Consider the following 25,757-nt stretch of genomic DNA (forward strand, 5'->3'; position numbering starts at 1 on the left):
AGCCTTGTTGTACCGTATGTATTTATATATACATATACAAGAAGGTACAGTGGGTATATAAGAGGACAAAGCATTGATATTTATACATTCTTGTAAAGTCACTAACACACATAGTGTTCTGTTGCCTTACAACTTAACTATTCTGACCTTGAATTTCTTTGTCGAATCAGGCCTTAAAGTTGTGGGAGGAAGTGTCTTGTACAACTTGTTCTTTAAGTGCATTCCTCCTTGTTGACCGGCCGTACAGGACGCCAGTATTTCCTTACATTCCTTCCACTCATTTGAGTTTCCTGCTTCCACCTGTGTCCTCTTGTCCTACCTTTACCATTTGGGAGAGGAATTGCTTATCCACTTTATTTATTCTGCTCAGTATGTTGCATGTTGTGATCATATCTCCTCTGTTCCTCCTATCCTGTACGGTTGGGAGATCAACCTTCATTAACCTATTTTCATAACTTAGCCCTCGTAGCTCAGGCACCAAGCTTATTATAAACCTTTGTACTTGTTGTTGTTGTTATAGATTCAGCTACTCGAAACAAGTTCCAAGTAGCACGGGCTATGGTGAGCCCGTAAGTTACCTGGCACAGGAGCGGGGCAAGTAGCACGGGCTATGGTGAGCCCGTAGTGGACTTACCTGGCACAGGAGCGATGCTGAATCGAGGTGTGCTTTGTAGTTTTTCTATATTGATTTTAAGTGGGAGGGAGCTGGGAGGGGGCTAGGTGGGAGGGAGGTGGGAGAGGTTAGAGAAACACTCCTCCTTCACACAGCTCCTGTTAACCCTAACCATACTAGCTGCAGCTCCCCCTGGTTGACGTCGCTAGTTACTGCTGGGTGAACACGGGTGAACACCTAAGGATCGATCCCCAGTCGTTCCTCGCTGCCCAAGGCTCGAACCCGGATCATTTTTCTTCACGAGGCTAGCGGGGCGAGAGTGCTATCCTCTACACTCTAGGGGGAGGCGAAGCCAAGAAAGCAGGAGGATTAGGAGGAACATAAGGAAGAAGTGCAGTTGGATATGTAGGGAAGTAGGAGAATTTGAGACGGGGGATGTGGGAGGGGACAGGTGGGAGGGGTCAGGTGGGAGGGGGAAGAGAGGGAGTGCTGGGAACACCAGGTGGGGACCAGTGTTGCCAGCTTGGGCTACAAATAGCGAATTGGGCTACTTTTGAGAGCCCCGCGCTCCCAAATTTTTAATTTCGCTACTTGCTACTTTTTGGGCTAATTTAAAAGCAAGATGTGCTAATTTGGGCTATTAATGTTAAGAATGTACGATTGCGAGTTACATGAAAGTAACTAAGCTATAAATAATTGTAATTAATAATAATTGTAAATATTAATTAATACTAAATAATATTATTTAATAAATTAGTCCCAATTCAATGCAGAGTTTTCTTCCAGCACGGAAACTTGTATATATAAATACAAGATAATAGATAGATCGATAAATAAATAGACAACTTTCAAATATTGCACCAAGTAATGGCGAGAGGAAAAAACTAAACAGTATACATTACATTTGAAATTAATAATGGATGAACGGTAATAAATTGGTGTATGTTTATATGTATACCAGACAAAGTCCATTTAAAGGCAGAATTTAGAGATTTTGTGTAAAAACTTTTATATCTCATATTATTAATTATAACAGTAATTGAACAAAGTCATAGTTTGTATATACAAGAGATGAAACAGCGAGCCATGAGCTAGATCGATGTGCTGAGTCCATAAGGAGGCCGAGCTTCCAGAAATACCTTCCTGTGATTGGCTGTTGCAGGGAATACCAACACTCTTTTATGAATAAAATTTATACTAAGAAATAGGTCCTTGTGCACAACAACAAGGTTGTTGTGAAAAAGAACACCAATTTCTGGTTTGGACCTGACAGAAATCTCCATTTAACTGAATAATTTACTCGAGTAAGAGGGCAGAGCCGAGTATCATTATTTGTGTCAAGGCAACTCCCACTGATGACGTCACAAGTTAGGTAGCCAGCCCATGTTTCTGTAACACTTGTTACATCCTGCAATATTTAATAATCACTTTATTAACGCTTTAAATAATTAACACTTCACTTTTTGGGGTAAATTAAAGTTAAAGCAGAATTCCATAAGCAGGACTGGTGGGCTGAACTAAGATGATTTATTAAGTGGATGGCACCTATAGCTGATCCCTTCCTGTGATTGGCTGTTGTGTGAATGTCAACAAAGAGTTTCTACCAATGATATGCCATTTATTATGCACCCCATACCATCTTGGGGCGGAGCTAGGAACCTCCTACCCGAGCACAACAACCCGCCTTATGGGTTGCTGTTTGGCTATTTATAGTGCGTTGGAAAAAAACAGAGATGGCGTTAGTTGTATTTTGTGGGGTAATTTGTTATAAGTGTAATGTGATGTCAACAGATGGCGTAAGCTGTATCTTATGGCCACTGTTGACCAGCCAGTTGATAGTGTTCTCTTCTACCGACAGATGGCATTAGCTGTGTTATTATTACTTCCGAATTCCCTTTAAACACTGATCTACAAATCCCTTGGCTTATGATAAGGTTTTATACCATATATGATAAGTATTAGATAACTGGAGTTCTGCAATTACTTTTATTTATCAACTGTTCAGGATATCATCATATAACGTCTGGTTAGGACGTACTGCTCTCGATTGATGAAGATTAAGCCACCCAAGAGGTGGCACGGGCATGAATAGCCCGTAAATACTGCTCTCGTAATATTGTTCAGAGGGATGGGGGAACTATCAAGTGAAAGCGCCAAGCCATTACGACTATATAACACTCGGAAGGGATCAGGATAAGGATTTGGGATGGAACGGGGGAAAGGAATGGTGCCCAACCTCTTGGGCGGTCGGGGATTGAACGCGGACTTGTAGGAAACGGAGACCGTCGCTCTACCGTCCAGTCCAAGGGTTAAGCGTAATATTATTAAAACAATTTATGCATATAATAACAGTATTTCACACTAAAATACTTGGATATATTGAAATTTGGTAGTGAATTACAATCTAGGAATCTCCTATGACTAAACTGTACTTTTTAATAATTTTTATGTACTTACTACTTATTATTAAATTATTAAGTACTTACTATAATAATTAAATGAATTATTTTATTTAATATTTAAATGAAATGCTAAAATAATAGGTAATAATAAATCATTGTGTAGGGGGACAGGCAGCCAGTGTATATATACATGTTAGGCTTATACCAAGGTCCACAAAGGTGCCACAAAGGTGCCAAATTAAAGACTGAGTGCTGCCGGGGCGGGCCCAAGGGCTGCTGGCGGCCCTGGCCAGGCTGAACTTCCGCGCCCTTATAATACCATTGTTTAATAATCTTCACAGGGAGAAACAACTGTAAATATAGGAATAGTTTATTACAACATACACGGTAAAGAAAACAGCTCGGAAACTAAGGAAATAAAGCTGCCGAAAAAACATTAAAGTCCACTTCAAGTTCAAGTGCACTTGAACTATCATATATATTATATATATATATATATATATATATATATATATATATATATATATATATATATATATATATATATAATATGTGTGTGTGTGTATGTGCAGAAATAATATTAATAAAACAATTAACATCGTGTAATGTACTCTATATATCAAAATATATTACTCTGAAACCCACATCATTCACTAAAAAAAATATTGGGCTACTCTAATTACAAATTCGCTACTTTTAGACCGTCAGCTCGCTACTTTCCGCAATTTAGATCTGGCAACCGTGGCGGAGACACTAGTCGCGGCCAGGTAGCCACTGGAACACTGTTCTGCCGTGCCGGAGCTCCGTGTCGGAGGGACACTGGTGGTGCTCTGTGATAGGCACGGTCACGCGCTCCACAAGGTGTAATACACCCCAGTAGACACGGACACCTCCAGCAGCGATACACGCACTCCCACAAGAGCCACGGAGACTCCCACAAGAGCCACGGAGACTCCCACAAGAGCCACGGAGGCTCCCACAAGAGCCACGGAGACTCCCACAAGAGCCACGGAGACTACCACAAGAGCCACGGAGACTCCCACAAGAGCCACGGAGAGAGAGAGGACCTCGCTGGACACTAGTCGCCCTGACGGAAGGAGACAGCGGAGGCTTCTGAGACACTCAGCACTGTCATGAGGGTACGTCCCCCTTATACCCTTCCCCACGGCTCTTTCTTGTCCCCTCTCACTCACTCACTCACTCACTCATCCGTTTCCCCTCTAACTCATCCACGCACCAATTCATCAATGATCGCAACCATCTATGAGCGCTTTTACTCATCTATTCATCCACGAATCCATCCATCCCACCCCCCACGGGCCTATCCACCTCCTGAGTGACGGGCCCATCCATTGACTCATCTAGTCACTGATCCACCCACATTATGGGTGCACCATGCCAGCTTCCCACTACACGTGTCCTCCAAAAAGCGAGACTCTAGGGTGGTTGTGTAGCATTTGGGAAGGATACGAGGACCAGGAGATGGGTTATGAGGACGGGATGAAGAAACGGTGTACAGATTCTTGGAGCACCGGGGGATTGAACCCGGACCTGCAGGAATGGAGGCCTTGGGTCTAGCGAGAGGTCCGGGTGGATGGAGGTGTGGCCAGATAAACTGTGTTCCAGTCATGTCTCCGTGAGGCGCGTGTTGTGTGACGGTTACTGGCGGTGGTTCCTGTGTCATGCTACCAGGGCGGGTGTGTCGCTCTGTCTCATCCCACACCTGCCGCACTGCTTGCTCTCATGCCACACCTGCAGCACTGCTTGCTTTCATCCCACACCTGCCTCACAGCTTGTTCTTATGCCACACCTGCCTCACAGCTTGTTCTTATGCCACACCTGCCTCACAGCTTGTTCTTATACCACACCTGCCTCACTGCTTGCTCTTATACCACACCTGCCTCACAGCTTGTTCTTATGCCACACCTGCCTCACAGCTTGTTCTTATACCACACCTGCCTCACTGCTTGCTCTTATGCCACACCTGCCTCACAGCTTGCTCTTATACCACACCTGCCTCACTGCTTGCTCTCATACCACACCTGCTTCACCGTTTTTTTTTAATTTTGCCCCGAGGGGCGAGTTTATTAGGCAGCGCGACTCATCCTGTGAGTGGACACACCGCCATAGCAGCATGTACAACACTCCTTAGGAAAAACCCGCTGGGTTGTTCATCCTGTCACTTGTACCCAGACACAGCTGGGACTTGCTTAACTGTCTCAAGTGAACAGCTTCTCAAACAAGACGATTAGCATTGTCAACCCTTAAAATCTTACGTTATCTTGCGGGTGCAAAATGAGGGAATCTTTCAAGAGCAGAACAGTATATATTTTTGACAAATAGTGTTTTCCTAACTCAATCAATGTGGGATTTATTATTTTACAAATATTTCTAATGTCTCTCAAGCGTTCCACACCGCTAGCTACGTCTAGAAACTATCGTACTAAAGTGCCCTTTCTTAACCTACCAGAGGACCCAAAACAGAAAACGGGACGGTATGTCAATTTCGCGAGCCGCTACCGAACAAATTTACGACAATTGTTAGCCTCAGGTAGAGTATACCTCACAATGGTGGCTGAAACGCTATGTGTATTAGTGGCTTTAGGTATTGTATGTACTAGCTCTAGCTTTAAATCCAATATTGTTTTTGTAACTCATCTTCAATGTATGTACCTTTACTTGAATAATAAATCTAAATCTAAATCTAAATATGACGTCATATTTGGAGGATGCGGTGTTGCCGTCACGTGGGCTGGATGCCAGACGTCGCTGGCATGAACCATTATTTACATCTCAGTATTCGCATAATATTTTATATTTTTTTATCTTCCTGTCTTTAAAATCTGAACTGTTCACTTTAGGTTATTATTATATATTTCAGCAAATGACAATTGAAGATTGGAAGTGTCTCAAAACAATGATAGGCTTGCACAAGACATGAGAGTTGCCAGGGGCCTGCACTGACGGATTTAGCCAGACTTCACATGTAATCAAACCAGGATTAATGACGTCAGAGGGATTTAACCCATCACTACCGTGTGAGGCAACCCATGACATGAATCCCAGCGGTGGCTGGTGGACGTAGCGTGACGTCATACGAAGGCTAGCGTTGATTGGTGGACGAGCACTGTATCATGCGTTTCAAAACGATAATGAGCGTATTGAGGACGAAGGTAGTGATTGTCACCATCGGCTGCCGGAGGAAAGTGACGGAGCGTGAGATTACTGTCGGCGGTGACCAATGTTACAGCGTCACCAGGCGGTAGTGGTTACGGTACAGCGTCACCATGGTGGTGGTATTAGAGCGTCACCAAGGTGGTGGTGGTGGTATTAGAGCGTCACCAAGGTGGTGGTGGTGGTATTAGAGCGTCACCAAGGTGGTGGTGGTGGTATTAGAGCGTCACCAAGTGGTGGTGGTGGTGTTAGAGCGTCACCATGGTGGTGGTGGTGAGAGACCATGGTGGAGGTAGCGAGCCAGCTGCTCCAACAACCGGACAAATATGGATGACAGCGCCACTCTTCACTAACTTTCCATACGTAATACCATCACATGAGGGTGGGAGAGGGGGTACACGTGTACACCCAGGTGTAGTCCAGCAACACGCCTCTAACCTCCGCCCTGCAACACTTTACGTCCTGCACGCTCTGTGTTGCTCTCCAGAGTGTGAAGGTGTTGACACCTGCTAGACACAGGTGGCGGCGGAGAAAGTCTAGGGTGTTTGCTGTCACAGTTGGCAAGGTTATGTACTTCACTCTCGTTGAAGTCTCCGCCTTCCTCTCTACCTCATATCTCTGTCTCTGTCTCTCTCTCTCTCTCTCTCTCTCTCTTTCTCTCTCTCTCTGGAGGGAGGGAGGGAGAGCATGAGGGAGGGGAGGTACAGAGGGCTATAACACCAGCACAAATATGATGTATCAACATAAACATATACAGAGCTCAAACACGACCGCTTCTGTACTCAGTAATGTTATATATGTGTCAGTGCCTCTGGCGCAGTGGTCAGCGTAGTTGGGTCACACCCTAAAGGTCCAGAGTTCATTTCCCGCTGCAGGACAGAAGTGCTTTGGCAACGTTTCCTTTCACTTGAGTCCTCAGTTTACCTAGCAGTAAACAAGTGTCCGGGAGCTAGGCAACTGTTGGGGTTTCCATCCTGGGAAAGGTCAGTGCTTGGCCAAAGGGAATGATGATAAAGCTAACAGGCTACATGTCCCCGACTGTGGGAAACTATTCAGAGCCTTGCCACTCAGATAAACTTAAAATAAATATTTAATTAGTCCCTCCTATAATTTTCTTATTTTCTATTACGTTTAATAATGATAAACAATCACCGGAGAGCAACCGACCGCGTCGTCTGGTTGGTGTCACGTGGAGAGTGTCAGACAACAACCGCTGTAGTGGCACTCCTGGTCGTTGGCACCTTTGATGAGTGTACCTGTGTACAAGGGTTGAGGTCATGACGGACGTGTGAGCCGCCTTCAGCAAGGTGTTGGACTGAATACCTCGGTGTTGATGAGGCAGCAATACGTGTCACCGCCGTCACCCTCCTACACCCTCCTGCTGCAGTGTAAATACTGGTTTACAGCTCTGTGAGTTCTTGTTTATTCTGGTATTATATGTTGACGTAGACTTGACGTGGTTCAAGCATCGACGCATCTGCTTACCAACTTGTATTTTTTTTATCAATCTTTGGCTGACTTTGCTTACATTGTGTACAGTTCCCCGGCAAAGCAACTTCCCAATCAAATGTTATTATTGTTAGAAACACACCTGTCCTCAGCCTAGACTCGCCTGGGTGGCCACCTACCCCCAAAGACACATCTACTAGTTTTATCGTTCTGCGCATTCATAATTGTATTTTCTCAAATGTGAAGTAATATTATTACATATTAGAATGTGCTGAATATTTAAGCCTAACTTGAGTTAGGTAGTTAGGTTCTGTTGGGGATTATTTGTATTTGTAGTACGTGGGTGAAGCATTTACAGCGTTGGGGTTCGAACAAAATTCGTCAGTGAAGCATTTGTTTCGGAAGTGTTCGAATGAAATCAGTTGTGTGTAAACCGTTTTTCATTCATAAACAGGGGGTTTGGCGGGTGCATGGAATCACTTTTGTGTCTTTGTTTGGAAGACGGGCTGCTCCAAAAGCTCGTCCTTTTGCTGGGGCTGTGTGCTCGGGAGCCCTGAGCCCGCTGTGTGCTCAGAGCCCTGAGCCCGCTGTGTGCTCAGAGCCCTGAGCACACAGCGCTCTCCCGCATGTAGCACGGTTCTTACCTCAGACTGTGGTCAGGGTACACACATGGACTCGTCTCCAGTCTTGACCCGCCCTGGTTGGACTGGTCAGAGAACACCAGTCTTCAGCACCAGACACATGTTGGCGGTCTGACTGTTGTCTGTAGGGCCACCGTTCTCAAGGTTCTTCGCCTGATCCAACTTCGTGGACAACCAGAAAACTGATTTTATAACACAAGGCGCTCAGCCAATAACAGCCTCGTGCTGACTGTGCCATTAGTCTAGAACATCACTCCATTTGAGATCATTTATTCACAGCCTGACTCGCAAGAGGAACATGTTCTCTCACGTAGACACTTGTGAGATCAATTCTCCTGATAAAGAGAGAGGAGGAAAGAGTGCGCCGCTGCTGTGTGGGATCAATAAATAAGAGGTGTACATTCCTGGAGGATTTCCTCAGCACGTGATGAGGTAAGAGGATGGAAGTGGAGGTTGCGTCCCAGCGGTCAGCGGGGAGGGCGATGGAGACACCGTAGTTAATTGGGTGATCAAGTCATTACCTCCTGGCTTCGGGGTGACTCAAGTCTGTTTCCGTCATTGGCTCTCCCTTCCTTGATCTACAAGCTAATTAATATTTGATTGTCTTTCCAACCGATGCCTTCCTTCACTGGCTGTTGGCCCCGGCTCCTGGCCCCGGCTGCTGGCCCTGGCTGTTGGCCCTGGCTGTTGGCCCTGGCTGCTGGCCCCGGCTCCTGGCCCCGGCTGCTGGCCCCATCAGTAGACACACCCCACACACAGTATACACCTCTCAGGAGGCAGTAGAGAAGAACAAGACACACTCGTGGTTCAGCTCATAATGCAGGAGGAGGCCAGACGCGGACAACATAGGGATAACAGAGCACCGAGGCCAGCATGGAGGGCCAGAAATAAGTACATGAGAATAAGAAGAGGAGAGAGGCAGGGTAAAAATAAGAGTTGTTACTGCCAAAGAATAGCCAATGCTTTTATACAGCCGTGCAAGAATACAATCAACAGTGTGCGGCAAGATATTGCACTAATAAAAGCGAAAGGAGATCTGTGAACAACATAATAGGAGTATAGAAGCGCCTTAAAATTAAGCTAGAGTGACGAGCACGGCCCAGAAAGTAAAGGAGGCTGAAGGCACCCAGAGTAATTGTGTGTACACAAACCAGTAGCACCACAAGACATGGACATGGACTGTAATCTGCTAGACTGCTTAAGAACCTTTAACTCTGCCGCGGACAAGCGGCTGATATATAGGTTGGAGAAGCAGATAACTTGGGTAACTGGATAGATAACTTACTGCAGTGGAGTGTATCTTAGAAATAAGAAAGAGTGAGATGTATTGAGAAAGAGAGTGGCTGGAGGACAGTGGCAAGTGGGGGTCCCACAAGGCTCGGTACTTGGAGCACTACTATTCATGATTAATGTAAATGACGTTCCAGAAGAAGTAGAGTCGTACTTGTCAATGTTGAAAGTTAATGCTAAAATGACGAGAAGATTAAGGAGCGAAGACGATTACATAATGACAGGAGAACCTGGACAGGCTGCAGGAATGGGAGGTCAAATGGCTACTGGAGTTTAACCTTTAAAAATGTAAAGTAATGAGGCTTAGCAGAAGAGACAAGGACGCTATAGTTTATAAGGCAGTTGCTAAACAGTCACGTGTATTAAAGCTAACGATATAGAAAGAGAGAACATGAGGAGATATGATCACATTGTATACGATACTGAAGGACATAAGTTAATATAGATATGGATAGTCTCTCCAGGTTAGGGAGAAGATAACAAGGAGACACAGGATGAAGCAGAGCTAAGCTATAATAATATAAGGAGATACTGGTATACAGTGATAGTGTTAGAGAGATGGAGCGAGCATCAAGCAGAGGTGGCGAAAGTAATCATTCAGAGCTTCAAGGACAGGTATGATAGTACTGTCCTTGTACTGTCACATAAAAACGGCAGGTCTGGTAGGTATAAATGTACCAGGTACAGTAGCTACGAGGTGGGGCTGTACAGCTAGAGCTCACCCCTCGTACACACTACTAGGTAAGCGTATAAATACCAGCTCGACCAGAAAAACGATAAAATATAATTTCGCGTCAGTTCAGGGAGTTTCTCCTCATAATCCCATTCTCTTACACTTTCCTTTTTCTATTGTACGATTATTTAAGAAATGTCCGAGATGTATTTATGGCAAGATTGTCCCGTAAACCAGAACTACTTGTTGGAGACATTGGTCTTCCTGAGTGACAAGGACCTGAGCTTACACTTGAGTGTGACTACACACAATGAATCACAAAGGAATGTAGTCAACACACTTGTGACATACTGTTAAAATCAGGTATAATGAAAAGCAAGATCGGTTACAATAATAAATTGAAAGGCAGGGGCCAGGAGCTGAGGCTTGCCTGGGAAGCATATATAGATGAGTACACACATATACAGTGCTTATGTATACGGCAGGCAACACAAATAAAGAGTCAAATGCAAATTAAGGAAAATTTGGGTAAACTGTTGTTCTTCACGTGTTGTTCTTCACGTGTTGATCTTCACGTGTTGTTCTTCACGTGTAAAGCTACACCTACATTTCGTTAAGCTTAGTTAAGACTGGCACATACAGACTGAAGCCCATGAACGCCATGCATCATCAATGCCAACATTGCTAGCCTAGTTACCTTAACATAGCCTAGCCTAACCAATTTTGAATTGGACAAATCTACTTAATACAGATTAACTATTTGATCATCTAGTCTATTGTTGGTGTGTGGAGAGAGAGAGAGAGAGAGAGAGAGAGAGAGAGAGAGAGAGAGAGAGAGAGAGAGAGAGAGAGAGAGAGAGAGAGAGAGAGAGAGAGAGAGAGAGAGAGAGAGAGAGAGAGAGAGAGAGAGAGAGAGAGAGAGAGAGAGAGAGAGAGAGAGAGAGAGAGAGAGAGAGCGAGAGAGAGAGCGAGTGTGTAGCCTAGCTTAACCAATTTTGAATTGGACAAGTCTACTTGATACAGATTAACCATTTGATCATGTAGTCTATTGTTGATGTGTGGGGAGAGAGAGAGAGAGAGAGAGAGAGAGAGAGAGAGAGAGAGAGAGAGAGAGAGAGAGAGAGAGAGAGAGAGAGAGAGAGAGAGAGAGAGAGAGAGACAGAGAGAGAGAGAGAGAAACAGAGAGAGAGAGAGAAACAGAGAGAGAGAGAGAGAGAGAGAGAGAGAGAGAGAGCGAGAACGTGTGTCAGTCACCCAAGTCTCCAGTGCAGGTGTGGCCGTCGTAGGGTGTAGACGCGCGCCGAGTCTCCGTCCTGGTGTGTGTGGTGGCCAGGTGTACATAAGTGTAGGCACAGTGTGTACGGAACCGTGTGCGTCAAGGCCGCCACGAGGAGCCTCCTGTGTGCACACCAGCAACACATGACACTCCAGAGTAGCTCCAGCACGTAGCAACCATGCCATCATACTCTTACAAAGTTAACGTAAGTAACTCTCTGTTGCTTGTTCCGTCTAGTGTTGCTTGAGTGCTGCGGGCGGAGGTAGCCCCGTTAATTGATTCTCATTGTGCTCATTGATATTCTTTTGTGTTACTTGGGTAGTGCTCCTTGACACAGGTTAGTGTTACTTGACACAGGCTAGTGTTACTTGACACAGACTAGTGTCACTTGACACAGGCTAGTGTCACTTGACACAGGCTAGTGTCACTTGACACAGGCTAGTGTCACTTGACACAGGCTAGTGTTACTTGACACAGGCTAGTGTCACTTGCCACAGGCTAGTGTTACTTGACACAGGCTAGTGTTACTTGACACAGGCTAGTGTCACTTGACACAGGCTAGTGTCACTTGACACAGGCTAGTGTCACTTGACACAGGCTAGTGTCACTTGACACAGGCTAGTGTCACTTGACACAGGCTAGTGTCACTTGACACAGGCTAGTGTTACTTGACACAGGCTAGTGTCACTTGACACAGGCTAGTGTCACTTGACACAGGCTAGTGTCACTTGACACAGGCTAGTGTCACTTGACACAGGCTAGTGTCACTTGACACAGGCTAGTGTTACTTGACACAGGGTAGTGTCACTTGACACAGGCTAGTGTCACTTGACACAGGCTAGTGTTACTTGACACAGGGTAGTGTCACTTGACACAGGCTAGTGTTACTTGACACAGGCTAGTGTTACTTGACACAGGCTAGTGTTACTTGACACAGGCTAGTGTTACTTGACACAGGCTAGTGTTACTTGACACAGGCTAGTGTCACTTGACACAGGTTAGTGCTACTTGACACTAGTTACTTGACACCGGCTAGTGTTACTTGACACAGGTTAGTGCTACTTGACACAGGCTAGAGTTACTTGACAGGCTAGAGTCACTTGACACTAGTTACGTGACACAGGCTAGTGTTACTTGACACAGACTACTAGTGTTACTTTAAGCGTTATTTCCGTGTTCCGTGGTCTCCTGAAACAGGAATCTTATTCAGTGTGTTTTATATTCATAAATTATATTTCCGTGTTCCGTATTTCACCGACATCAGGTGTGTTGTTACTGGGTGGTGCAGGTGTGTTGTTACTGGGTGGTGCAGGTGTGTTGTTACTGAGTGGTGCAGGTGTGTTGTTACTAGGTGCTGCAGGTGTGTTACTAAGTATTCTATGTTGTGTTGTTTCGTGACGTGTCTTAACAACAACAACCTTACAACATTGGACTAGCCTCACCAAACTTTTCAAGATGACACACCTGAGGGTATGGAGTGTCATAGGTCAGTCGGTGCCACCCTGCAAGAAATATCCACATCTATAGTAATCCCGGCGATTATCAATAAGATTAAAATCGGATATTTGGTATCCGTAGAGTTTTCGCATTTTTTTCATGGATTGGTAATTAATTTTCTGATTGCGGTGTGAGGCCAGCCGCTTGGGGCTACTAGCTTTACCCAACTTTGCAGGAAGACTGGTCTATGTAAGGGACGGACATAGGCTGGTCGGGGTGGGCAGAGTACAGGAGGGAGTAGTGTGCCAGGGTCACATTCCCACCACTATCACCATTTCCACTTTCTGTCCGCTATTTAAACACATTCCTTTACAACATTTAAACAAATTCAAAACAATTTTTATAGAATTATTCTATAAATGGTGCTAGAATATAGCACCATTATTCACTGATCTGGGAAAAAATAAAAGGAATTTCCTGCTATTCAAATTAAGCCCATAGCACCATAAACACATAACGCCAACTTAGCCCCCTCCCCTCCCCCCCCCTGCCAGAGACCCGAAAGCCCACCACAAATTTGATTTTTTTCAATTCGGTTCTATTCAATCTATGTCTACACTGATTTGTAAATCCATCCTTCTGATGAAATATCATTAAATACGTAAGTACTTGAGGAATTTCCTGTCTTAATTCTTCCTTCGCGGTCTGAAACTGTTACACACACGCAGGCACGCACACACACACACACACACACACACACACACACACACACACACACACACACACACACACACACACACACACACACACACACATACACACATACACACATTATACATATATAATAAATCAGTAGACTGGCCCGGAGTGTGGGAGTATGGCCCAGTGACAGTGACGGTGACGGTGACTATGATAGTGACGGTGACAGTTGTGCTCTAGCGTGAGTGAAGGTGAGTGTTGGCATGTACCGTGTGGTGTTTTATGTAGTAGTCGTATGTGGTTGCACAGCGTGTCCTTGCTGGTAGGAAGTACGCTTCTGCCTCCACGATCTTCATTTGTCTTTTTGATGCACTGTTGCCACACTGGTGCAGTGACGGCCACAAGCCCACTCTCCCTTGGTCGCTCCACTCACAAGTTTACATCTTGAGCCCAATTTATTGTCTCTCATGTACTTTAACCGTTAATTAAACCCAAACTAATATAATACTTTAAATACAACTATGACATTTTAAAATCCAGTACAATACTACAGTCACGTTTCGAACACAATATTACGTTGTTTGCACGCAGTACGATGTTTGGGTGCCCTAGGCTTTTGTTGTATACGACAAGAGTCCGTTGTGGCGCCAGGAAGTGCATTCAACATTCCTCCCTTCATGCCTGCCTCTGTGACCGCCTCCATGACTCATGTACTCACCTAGTTGGGTGAGTACATGAGTCATGTCATCTCACGCACTCACACATTACCTAACACCATTACTTGGTGATGAAATAAGGCAGCCGTATTACAGACAAGGTGCGTAATTTTTAGCAGGTAGAGTATGTAGGTCCCTCTCCAAACCTTGCTGCTGCCTGTCTGCTTCCAGGAAGATGGTCGTCTGGCAGTGGGGCATAGGGCAACACCAGGCATGGGAATATACATACATCTGGCAGCGAGGCATGGAAATATACATACATCTGGCAGTGAGGCATGGAAACATACATACATCTGGCAGCGAGGCATGGATCGTACATACATCTGGCAGCGAGGCTTGTATCGTACATACATCTGGCAGCGAGGCATGGATCGTACATACATCTGGCAGCGAGGCATGTATCGTACATATGTCTAGCAGCGAGGCATGGATCGTACATCTGGTAGCGAGGGTAGGAAATACGCATACACCTGGCAGGCAGCGTGGGTAGGAAATACGCACACATCTGGCAGCGAGGGAAGGAAATACGCACACGTCTGGCAGCGAGGGTAGGAAATACGCATACGTCTGGCAGCGAGGGTAGGAAATACGCACACGTCTGGCAGCGAGGGTAGGAAATACGCACACATCTGGCAGCGTGGGTAGGAAATACGCACACATCTGGCAGCGAGGGAAGGAAATACGCACGTCTGGCAGCGAGGGTGAGAAATACGCACACGTCTGGCAGCGAGGGTAAGAAATACGCACACGTCTGGCAGCGAGGGTAAGAAATACGCACACGTCTGGCAGCGAGGGTAAGAAATACGCACACGTCTGGCAGCGAGGGTAAGAAATACGCACACGTCTGGCAGCGAGGGTAAGAAATACGCACACGTCTGGCAGCGAGGGTAAGAAATACGCACACGTCTGGCAGCGAGGGTAAGAAATACGCACACGTCTGGCAGCGAGGGTAAGAAATACGCACACGTCTGGCAGCGAGGGTAAGAAATCCACACACGTCTGGCAGCGAGGGTAAGAAATCCACACACGTCTGGCAGCGAGGGAATGTATGATCTCAACCCTGTGTATTACAGAAAGAAAATAAAAGATACACGTTTTTGAAGGGAAGATAAAGGCTAAAATATTCGGGGCGATAATGTGGAGGAATATAAAGGCCTGGTTTAAGGCACGTAAGTTATGATGGTTGATGCGCGCGGCGGTGCCACACCGCGGGTCATTACTCTGGACAGTGTCGGTGCAGGGAGACAGCGCACCAACGCACACGGGCAAATGTTGCCGCAATCCTCATCAACTTTTATGGTTCCCGCGCTATCTTTTTTTTTTACCCGGGATTTCCCAGTGTTTAAAATACGCAACGGCAGAAGAAGGAGACAGCCGGGAGCTGCAAGAGTCCCAGAGGCGGCATTCTAGGGCAAGGCTTCCCTTGTGAAGGGACGAGGTGATGGTCCACTTTTTATTATTTTGGGGAAGATGAGAGAGGGGGGAGGGGATATCCGTTCACAGTTGAGGGTGTATCTGGGCTCCCCAGCGGCACTCTCACCCATATGTGACGTCTGTGTTTAACCTCCCGCACACCCACACACCCACCACCCCGCCCACACACACCCACCCACATCCACCCACCACCCGAAAATATAAGACTTCAAACTGGTCAATGTTCAGTTGGTGCCAAGTTAACTGCACTCTACTACATCTGGATACGACAGAGAGAGAGTGTGAGAGATTGTTAAGATACTTGAGGAACACGCAGGAGGTAATTTAGTGTGAGAAGAGTGTGATGCCACTCAGTAACCAGCAAGAGAAGGAGACATGCACTGTGACACCTCACACGCACTTACACGACGTAGCCTTCATCTGTCGTGTCTTGCGTGTTGCTGCTGCTGCCTCTCTCTTAACATTCTTGTATGTTGCTGCTGCGCCTCTCTCTCAACACTTGCACGTGTTGAGGGCAGTAACGGTGAAGGCAGTTGTTCTCTCTTGCTGACATTGATGGAGCGATGGTGTTACCAAGGTGTGTGAGGCGGTGCAGTGATGCTGAGAGGCAGGAGGCGTTGATGTAGCAGTCAGGAGGATGATATTGATGCCTTGTGTAACACCACCGCGCTCCTGTGGTGAAGCGTTCTCACACTCACATAAATTAAAGCTGGGATTACCTCTGCTGCCTCTCTTACCTCAGGGTTATGAGGGCTGGTGGTTACCTCACACTCTTTACCTCATTGTTTATTTATCGTACTTTGACCTTGGCTTCCACAACTTGTGTGCTACATAACCGTCCCGGCTTGGTGCCTTCCTTTGATAAATACTTCCTTCCACAACTTCTTGTGCCAGTACATTCCACTTGTTAACCACCCGCACAAGGTATGAATATTTCTGTATTTTTCTTTGGCTTATTTGCTTTTCTAGCTTTAACCTTTGTCCTTTTTCCTACTTTCCCTCATTTCAAGGAGATTATCCTTGTCCACCGTATATATTCCCCTTAGAATCTTGTATGTGGTGAACATGTCCCATCTCTCCCCTTTTCTCCTCTTTGGTTGTAATATTCGCTTATAATCCGTGTTCTTACGTCAGGAACTAGCCTGGTTGTAAAGCTCTACTCATTCTCAAGTGTTGTTGTACTTCACAAGGTACATGCTGGTGTTGTACTGGCTGCATATGTGCGCTATACATTATCTTCTTCACTCTCATTATTTACATCGTTAAATACATTTTTAAAATATTAACTAGCTAATTCCCATATGTTGAGAGCGTTCTCCTGTTTACACGTGGCTGTGGTACTTACCTGGTTGATACCTGGTTGATGGGGTTCTGGGAGTTCATCTACTCCCCAAGCCCGCCCCGAGGCCAGGCTTGACTTGTGAGAGTTTGGTCCACCAGGCTGTTGCTTGGAGCGGCCCGCAGGCCCACATACCCACCACAGCCCGTTGGTCCGGCACTCCTTGGAGGTTTAGGTATAGGATTATATCCACACCCAGATGATTGTCCCTAGACGACTGCTGTAGTTACCTTCCTCTTGTGGTGTAGAGTTCTTCTTGTCCTACACGTGTTGGTGGTTGAACTCTTAAGAGCCAGCTGTCTGCCTAGTCCTGAAAGTTGTCAACATCTTCCCGTTAGCTTGCAGTCCTTGTCAATATTTATATACCACATTAGCTCTGCGTCGTCTGGGAATGTTATGAGAACTCACTCTCGGGGTTAATCATTCACATAAATTATAAACAGTATTTACACCGGTAGCGAGCCTTGAGGCACATCCCTTGTCACATCTCTCCTGCTTCACTCCTTGTCTCACTCAAACCTTCTTTTATGTCCCTCAGGTGTTCCCTGACGGACATAAACTTTCAAAGTTCATAAACTTTCAAACAAACTTTCCTAGTTGACGGACATAAACTTTCAAAGTTCATAATCTCTCAAACAAACTTTCCTAGGTTGTCTACATTGTACACCAGCCTTACACGAGAACAGTATCAAATGCTTTTCTACACTCTAGAAGGATGCGGTCTACCCGGTCTTCATTCGGTGACCTTGTGGTAGAATTCTTTCAAGTTTTTCAAGCATGAATTTCCCCCTTCCGTTACACATCCTCTCCAGGATCTCCTGGCATTTATACTGGTCTATAATTTAGTGTCCTCTGCGGGTGTTTTGTAGGTGGGGTGTGTGGTGGGTGTCTGGGTGGTGGTAGTGGTGGGTGTTTGGGTGGTGGTGGTGGTGGGTGTTTGGGTGGTGGTGGTGGGTGTTTGGGTGGTGGTGGTGGGTGTTTGGGTGGTGGTGGTGGTGGGTGTTTGGGTGGTGGTGGTGGTGGGTGTTTGGGTGGTGGTGGGTGATTGGGTGGTGGTAGTGAGGTGGAGGAGTGGAGGAGGTGGGTGTTCGATTAATGATAGCGGACACCACTTTCTAAACAATCTATCCAGGTATTCGTACATTGAGGCTTTGTGGTAATCTTTCAAGGTGTTAACTTTTCAAAGCTGATGAGAGTATAATGTGTTGATGTAAGTGAGCCGTGTGTGTGTGTGTGTGTGTGTGTGTGTGTGTGTGTGTGTGTGTGTGTGTGTGTGTGTGTGTGTGTGTGTGTGTGTGTGTGTGTGTGTGTATGTGTGTGTGTGTGTGTGTGTAATTACCTAAGTGTAATTACCTAAGTGTAGTTACAGGATGAGAGCTACGCTCGTGGTGTCCCGTCTTCCCAGCACTCTTTGTCATATAACGCTTTGAAACTACTGACGGTCTTGGCCTCCACCACCTTCTCACTTAACTTGTTCCAACCGTCTACCACTCTATTTGCGAAGGTGAATTTTCTTATATTTCTTCGGCATCTGTGTTTAGCTAGTTTAAATCTATGACCTCTTGTTCTTGAAGTGCCAGGTCTCAGGAAATCTTCCCTGTCGATTTTATCAATTCCTGTTACTATTTTGTATGTAGTGATCATATCACCTCTTTTTCTTTTGTCTTCTAGTTTTGGCATGTTTAATGCTTCCAACCTCTCCTCGTAGCTCTTGCCCTTCAGTTCTGGGAGCCACTTCGTAGCATGTCTTTGCACCTTTTCCAGTTTGTTGATGTGCTTCTTAAGATATGGGCACCACACAACAGCTGCATATTCTAGCTTTGGCCTAACAAAAGTCATGAACAATTTCTTTAGTATATCGCCATCCATGTATTTAAATGCAATTCTGAAGTTAGAAAGCATCGCATAGGCTCCTTGCACAATATTCTTTATGTGGTCCTCAGGTGATAGTTTTCTATCTAGAACCACCCCTAGATCTCTTTCTTTATCAGAATTTTTTAAAGATTTCTCACATAATATATAGGTTGTATGGGGTCTATGTTCTCCTATTCCACATTCCATAACATGACATTTATTAACATTAAATTCCATTTGCCAGGTGGTGCTCCATATACTTATTTTGTCCAGGTCTTCTTGAAGGGCATGACAATCATCTAAATTTCTTATCCTTCCTATTATCTTAGCATCATCAGCAAACATGTTCATATAATTCTGTATACCAACTGGTAGATCATTTATGTACACAATAAACATCACTGGTGCAAGAACTGAACCCTGTGGTACTCCACTTGTGACATTTCTCCATTCCGATACATTGCCTCTGATTACTGCCCTCATTTTTCTATCAGTCAGAAATTTTTCATCCATGATAGAAGCTTACCTGTCACCCCTCCAATATTTTCCAGTTTCCAGAACAACCTCTTATGTGGAACTCTGTCGAAAGCCTTTTTTAGGTCCAGATAGATGCAGTCAACCCAACCATCTCTTTCGTGTAATATCTCTGTGGCTCGATCATAGAAACTGAGTAAATTCGATACACAGGATCTTCCAGATCGAAAACCATACTGTCTGTCTGATATTATATCATTTCTCTCCAGGTGTTCTACCCATTTAGTTTTGATTAGCTTTTCCAATACTTTCACTATTACACTTGTCAATGATACAGGTCTATAATTGAGGGGGTCTTCCCTGCTGCCACTTTTGTAGATTGGAACTATGTTAGCCTGTTTCCACACGCCTGCTACGATTCCTGTACACAGGGATGCCTGAAAGATCAGGTGAAGTGGAATGCTGAGCTCAGATGCACATTCTCTCAGAACCCATGGTGAAACGCCATCTGGGCCAGCTGCTTTGTTCTTCCCGAGCTCCTTTAGCATATTTTCCACTTCATCTCTAGACACCTCTATCCGCGTGTGTGTGTGTGTGTGTGTGTGTGTGTGTGGGAAGGGGGGAGGGGTGGCCAAATGATTGATGAAATAAGTATGGTGACTGTAGCAGTAGGGTGTTTCTGGAGGTGTAATATAAAATAATATATATATATATATATATATATATATATATATATATATATATATATATATATATATATATATATATATATATATATATATTATATATATATTATATATATATATATTAATAGGAAAACTATTGATATAATAAACATCTTGTTTCAGATTCTTTACTTTAAAAGAAGTTTCGAATACTTCTCGTATTCATCATAGTATCTAAAATAAAAACAGACATCACTACCCGGTGCTCAAGTATCCTAATCTCAAAGTTCCGAACGGAACTGCCGATGTATCCAGCATTATAGCTGGCACAATTATACACATATACCATACTAGAGCACAGGGAGGATGGGCGCTAAAATAGGAGTTTATTTAAAAAATATTTTATTAAAATAGATTAGAGAATAATAAAATTAGAGTTTATTAAAAAATACTTGTATTTTCCTCAATACAAATACCATAGGCTTCGATTTTAAATTTTAAGATAAAGTGCCTCTCCCCCCCAGCCCTCTAGTGTCGTATGGTAGTATGTATCTATACTAGCATACTATACTATACTAGCTAGTATGTAGTAGTACAGACTAGTATGCACCGTAGGCCTTGTATTTTGATTTATAGTTCATCCTGGCGTTTTTTAAATTTTATAATTTAAAAAAATTCTTTAGTTTACCATGATTTGTCTTTTTTTTTACTTATTTAAGTAAAGTAAAATTAATTTTATTTAGGAAAGTACATACATAGTTGTTTTACAAACATAATGTTGGATTTATAGATAGAGGTAGTACATATAATACCTGAAGCCTCTAGTACGCATAGCGTTTCAAAATGATGATATTGTATATTGTTTTAGTTCTTTAATTAAGTTGTACAATACATTTTGTGGTGTATAGTTTTGTGTGATATATATGTTTTTATAAAATTTTGGCTAGTATTTTACAATTGTTTTCTATTTTGCTTGTGTTTTATATACATTTTTTTTATGTGTGAAGTCATTAGTATAATTGTTGTAGTATTGTTGATTATTCCCCCCCCTTGATAATTATCAAGTTCCAACTTCGTTTGATCACTTCACGTAAGTTTATCAGTGTGGTTTGTTTTATTAGTTATTTTTTATTATAATTTTTTGAGTTAGCTTTTATTATGGGTGTGTGATGGGGGGGGGGGGTGATTGAGAGTAGTTAACAGGTGGAATGCATTAGGCAGTGATGTGGTGGAGGTTGACTCCATACACAGTTTCAGATGTAGATTTGATAGAGCTCAATAGGCTCCAGAATCTGTATACTAGTTGATTGACAGTTGAGAGGCGGGACCAAAAAGCCAGAGCTCACCCTCCGCAAGCACAACTAGGTGACTACTAGAGAGAGAAGGAGGGGGGGGGGGAGGGGGAGGTGTTCCACGCTCTAATAGTGGAGAAAACTGTTCTTGAACACGTCCAGCGTGGAGAGTAGCTCCCCCTCCCTCACCGTGGGAGCCGCTCCCCCTCCCTCACCGTGGGAGCCGCTCCCCCTCCCTCACCGTGGGAGCCGCTCCCCCTCCCTCACCGTGGGAGCCGCTCCCCCTCCCTCACCGTGGGAGCCGCTCCCCCTCCCTCACCGTGGGAGCCGCTTCCCCCTCCCTCACCGTGGGAGCCGCTCCCCCCTCCCTCACCGTGGGAGCCGCTCCCCCTCCCTCACCGTGGGAGCCGCTCCCCCTCCCTCACCGTGGGAGCCGCTTCCCCCTCCCTCACCGTGGGAGCCGCTCCCCCTCCCTCACCGTGGGAGCCGCTCCCCCTCCATCACCGTAGGAGCCGCTCCCCCCTCCCTCACCGTGGGAGCCGCTCCCCCTCCCTCACCGTGGGAGCCGCTCCCCCTCCCTCACCGTGGGAGCCGCTCCCCCTCCCTCACCGTGGGAGCCGCTCCCCCTCCCTCACCGTGGGAGCCGCTCCCCCCTCCCTCACCGTGGGAGCCGCTCCCAGAAGGGGAAAAGGAAAGTGTTTATAAAGTGTTGTGGGAGGGGGGCAGGGGAGGCTACACAGAACATGAGTGCAGGAAGAGTGAAGATGAGTGAAGGTGTCGGTGGTGTAGAGGGAGGCGTGTCAACACAACACCACACATTAACAACACGTGTGTGTGTGTGTGCTAGAGGTGTGTAAGGGATGGTTGAGTATGGTGTTAACAATGCAGCAGGGGAGTGACGGCCCCTTATGTGTGTGTGTGTGTGTGTGTGTGTGTGTGTGTGTGTGTGTGTGTGTGTGTGTGTGTGTGTGTGTGTGGTGTATGTGTGTGTGTGTTGCAGCGAGTGCTCGTGAGGTTGGGGCAGGGAACACCACGTCTTGGAGGTCACTTGGATGACACACAACTCTCAGGTCATAGAGGATCGAGTGCCGCGTATAGGAAGTACCAACACCCCAGAGGTACGGTGTGAGAGGATCCACTACCACCACCTGAGACCATTAAGCACCCCACACAACACAACAATATAATGGTCATTAAATTAGTGGCAGAGGTTACCAGGTGATCTGAGGCGGACCAGGTATACTGTGTGTATTTAGTACCAGTGTGTATGTGAATACTGTGTGTATACACACCAGTGTGTATGTGAATACTGTGTGTATATACACCAGTGTGTACCCAGACTGGTGTGGGGGACCTCTTCCTTATGGGGCGACCTTCACCCACCCTCCCACTGCTTACCCTGCCCCTCCCTCTACCCCATCTACCCCCCCCCCCTCCCCTCTGTAGCAGGTGGACCAAGCCATGGAGACTACCGTAATGTGTGGCAGGGGGGGGGGGGGGTGCCAGGGGTGTGGCCACGAAGCTGACACTCTCATCATCACTAACACTAACACACCTGACACCTCTCATTAGGGTTTCCTGGTGTGTGTTGATGGTCGCTCGTGCAGTGGTGGTGGGTGCTGGCGCCTTGTTCACTGTTGCCATGTTTGTGCCAGCAGGTCATGGCAACAGTCATTGGGCATGTGGGTGGTGGTGGAGGCTGTGGTTGGCTGTTGCCGTGGTCGAGACAGAGGGGGGGGGGGGCCAACAAAGACATTAACAACAACAAAAGACGGTAGAGGCAGAGAAGCAGCATGCCACCAACTACAGCTCTCCTGACCAGCTGGTATTTAAAACTGGCTCCTCGCTAGTACTTCCTGGCTACGCTCTGTGACCTTGGTAAGGCTGGCTACCTGTAGTGGGGGGGGGGGGATCCTGCTACCAGGCCTTGCTCGGGAGGGGGTCTAGCTCCTGGCCTCCGGCCCCATAGTTATCAGCAGGCTTCAACAACTCCTTCCGACCTTGTAATGTGAGGCAGTGTTAGTCGTCTTCCAGTTGATATTCCATATTTACCTCTCCACACTCCAGGTAAACCTTCCCACATTGTAGATACCTTGTGGAGGTTCCGGGGATCAACGGCCCCGCGGCACAGTCTCCGACCAGGGGCCAGATTCACGAAAGAACTTACGCAAGCACTTACGAACGTGTACATCTTTCCTCAATCTTTGACGGCTTTGGTTACATTTATTAAACAGTTTACAAGCATAAAAACTTGCCATTCAACTGTTGTTATTGTTATAAACAGCTTCCTGGTGCTTCGGAGCTCATTAACTGTTTAATAATTGTAAACAAAGCCGTCAAAGATTGAGAAAAGATGTACAGGTTCGTAAGTGCTTGCATAAGTGCTTTCGTGAATCTGGCCCCAGGCCTCCCGGCTTGTTTAATGATCAACCAGGCTGTTGGTTGCGACTGGTCGCAACCTGACGTACGAGTCATAGCCTGGTTGATCAGGTATCCACGGAGGTGTTTATCCAGTTCTCTCTTGAACACTGTGAGAGGCCGGCCAGTTAAGCCTCGCTTCTACCACAGACGTGGCCACACATTAACAATGCTAACCAGCATATATACATGTTCTTCCGTCCTCCGTGGACAGGGCGAGACATCTGTTACACATATACATCAGGGATGTATTGGACAGTCGACCACAGAAGGATTTAGGGTTCTTAAATGCGAATCTAACTTACATAAACAGATTTTCGTCTGTCCTACATAAAGTGTTCGAGGTGTCTTTTTACATAGTGTTATTAATGTGCGTTTACAAAGGTGAAATGCAATTCCGATTAGACTACACATACTCTGTAAACACACATTCTTAAACACACTATACATTCATTCATACATTATTATATATACATCCATTCCTTCTGAAAATGTATTCATATACCAAAGCACTTAAGGAAATTCCTGTTTCAATTCTTCCTCCGTGGTCTGACACTCATATATATAATGTCTGTACCACTTTGACAGGGTAAGAGAGCGTCTAAAAAAGGGTAATTAAGATGCTTTTACAAGCTCGGGTTATAGTTACTTCACATACATTGTATAACTGATGCATTACATAGTCACTCTTGGGAACAGGTGAGAGTGAGGCAGAGAGAGAGACAGGGAGAGGAGAGAGTGAGACAGGGGTGTGTAGTGACGGGTGGCAGCCATAGTGATCACTGTACACGCCACTGTGAAAGTTCCCTTCACCATTACTGTGTGCTCTTTGGTGACGCTCTTACTCTTCCTCCTCACCACCCACCGCTTTGTTATCACCTAGTTGTGCTTGTGGGGGTTGAGCTCTGGCTGTTTGGACCCGCCTCTCAACTGTCAGTCAACTGGTGTACAGGTTCCTGAGCCTACTGGGCTCTATCATATCTACACTTGAACTGTGTATGGAGTCAGCCTCCACCACATCACTGCCTAATGCATTCCACCTGTTAACTACTCTGACACTGTAAAATGTATTTCTGTGCGTGAGTGCATATAGTCTTCACGTGAGACTATGTAGCGCATTGTCTGGTGTGAAAGAATGTGTTTTATCTGTCATGGGAAGGTTTGTCTGAATTAATGTCTCTTTGAGAAAGGAAAGTGTTGATAAATTGTAGATGACCGACACACACACACACACACACACACACACACACACACACACACACACACACACACACACACACACACACACACACACACACACACACCACACACACACACACACACACATGAGCCACAGAGACGTTAGAAGGAACTTTTTCAGTGTCAGAGTAGTTAACGGATGGAATGCACTATGCAGTGATGTGGTGGAGGCTGACTCCATACACAGTTTTAAATGTAGATATGATAGAGCCCAGTAGGCTCAGGAATCTGTACACCAGTTGATTGACAGTTGAGAGGCGGGACCAAAGAGCCAAAGCTCAACCCCCGCAAGCACAAATAGGTGAGTACACACACACACATTATATATTATATATATATAATATATATTATATATATAATATATATTATATATAATGTGTATATAATATAAAGGGGTATATAATATATATATATATATATATATATATATATATATATATATATATATATATATATATATATATATATATATATATATATATATATATATATATATATATATATATAGGATAACTAAATGTAACTCTTTGAAAAGAAAATGGTACTCCATCAACATATAATTCTGGGACGAGCCTCACTGAAAACTCTTGTACTTTTCTTAAGTATTTACAGCAGACCTTAATGTAAACTATCAAAGGCTTTTTCTCAGTGTATAAATATGGAGTATCTCCG

General features: G+C 45.2%; 1 protein-coding gene across 2 annotated transcripts in view; it reads left to right on the plus strand.

Annotated features, from left to right (window-relative positions):
* Window positions 1–3,770: 3,770 nt before the first annotated feature.
* The window catches only part of LOC123762993 (sodium-dependent proline transporter), a 43,351-nt gene continuing 21,364 nt past the window's right edge, over window positions 3,771–25,757 (plus strand). The window contains exon 1 of one of the 2 annotated variants that reach the window (XM_069302151.1): window positions 3,771–4,154. In XM_069302151.1, coding sequence (XP_069158252.1) covers window positions 4,149–4,154 — 6 coding nt within the window. In that variant the 5' untranslated portion in view covers window positions 3,771–4,148. Of the gene's footprint in view, window positions 4,155–11,497; window positions 11,724–25,757 lie in introns of those variants that run through there. The other variant, XM_069302150.1, reaches the window with a different exon arrangement.

This window comes from Procambarus clarkii, chromosome 47 (genome assembly GCF_040958095.1).
Source record: "Procambarus clarkii isolate CNS0578487 chromosome 47, FALCON_Pclarkii_2.0, whole genome shotgun sequence".
Classification (NCBI taxonomy): domain Eukaryota; kingdom Metazoa; phylum Arthropoda; class Malacostraca; order Decapoda; family Cambaridae; genus Procambarus; species Procambarus clarkii.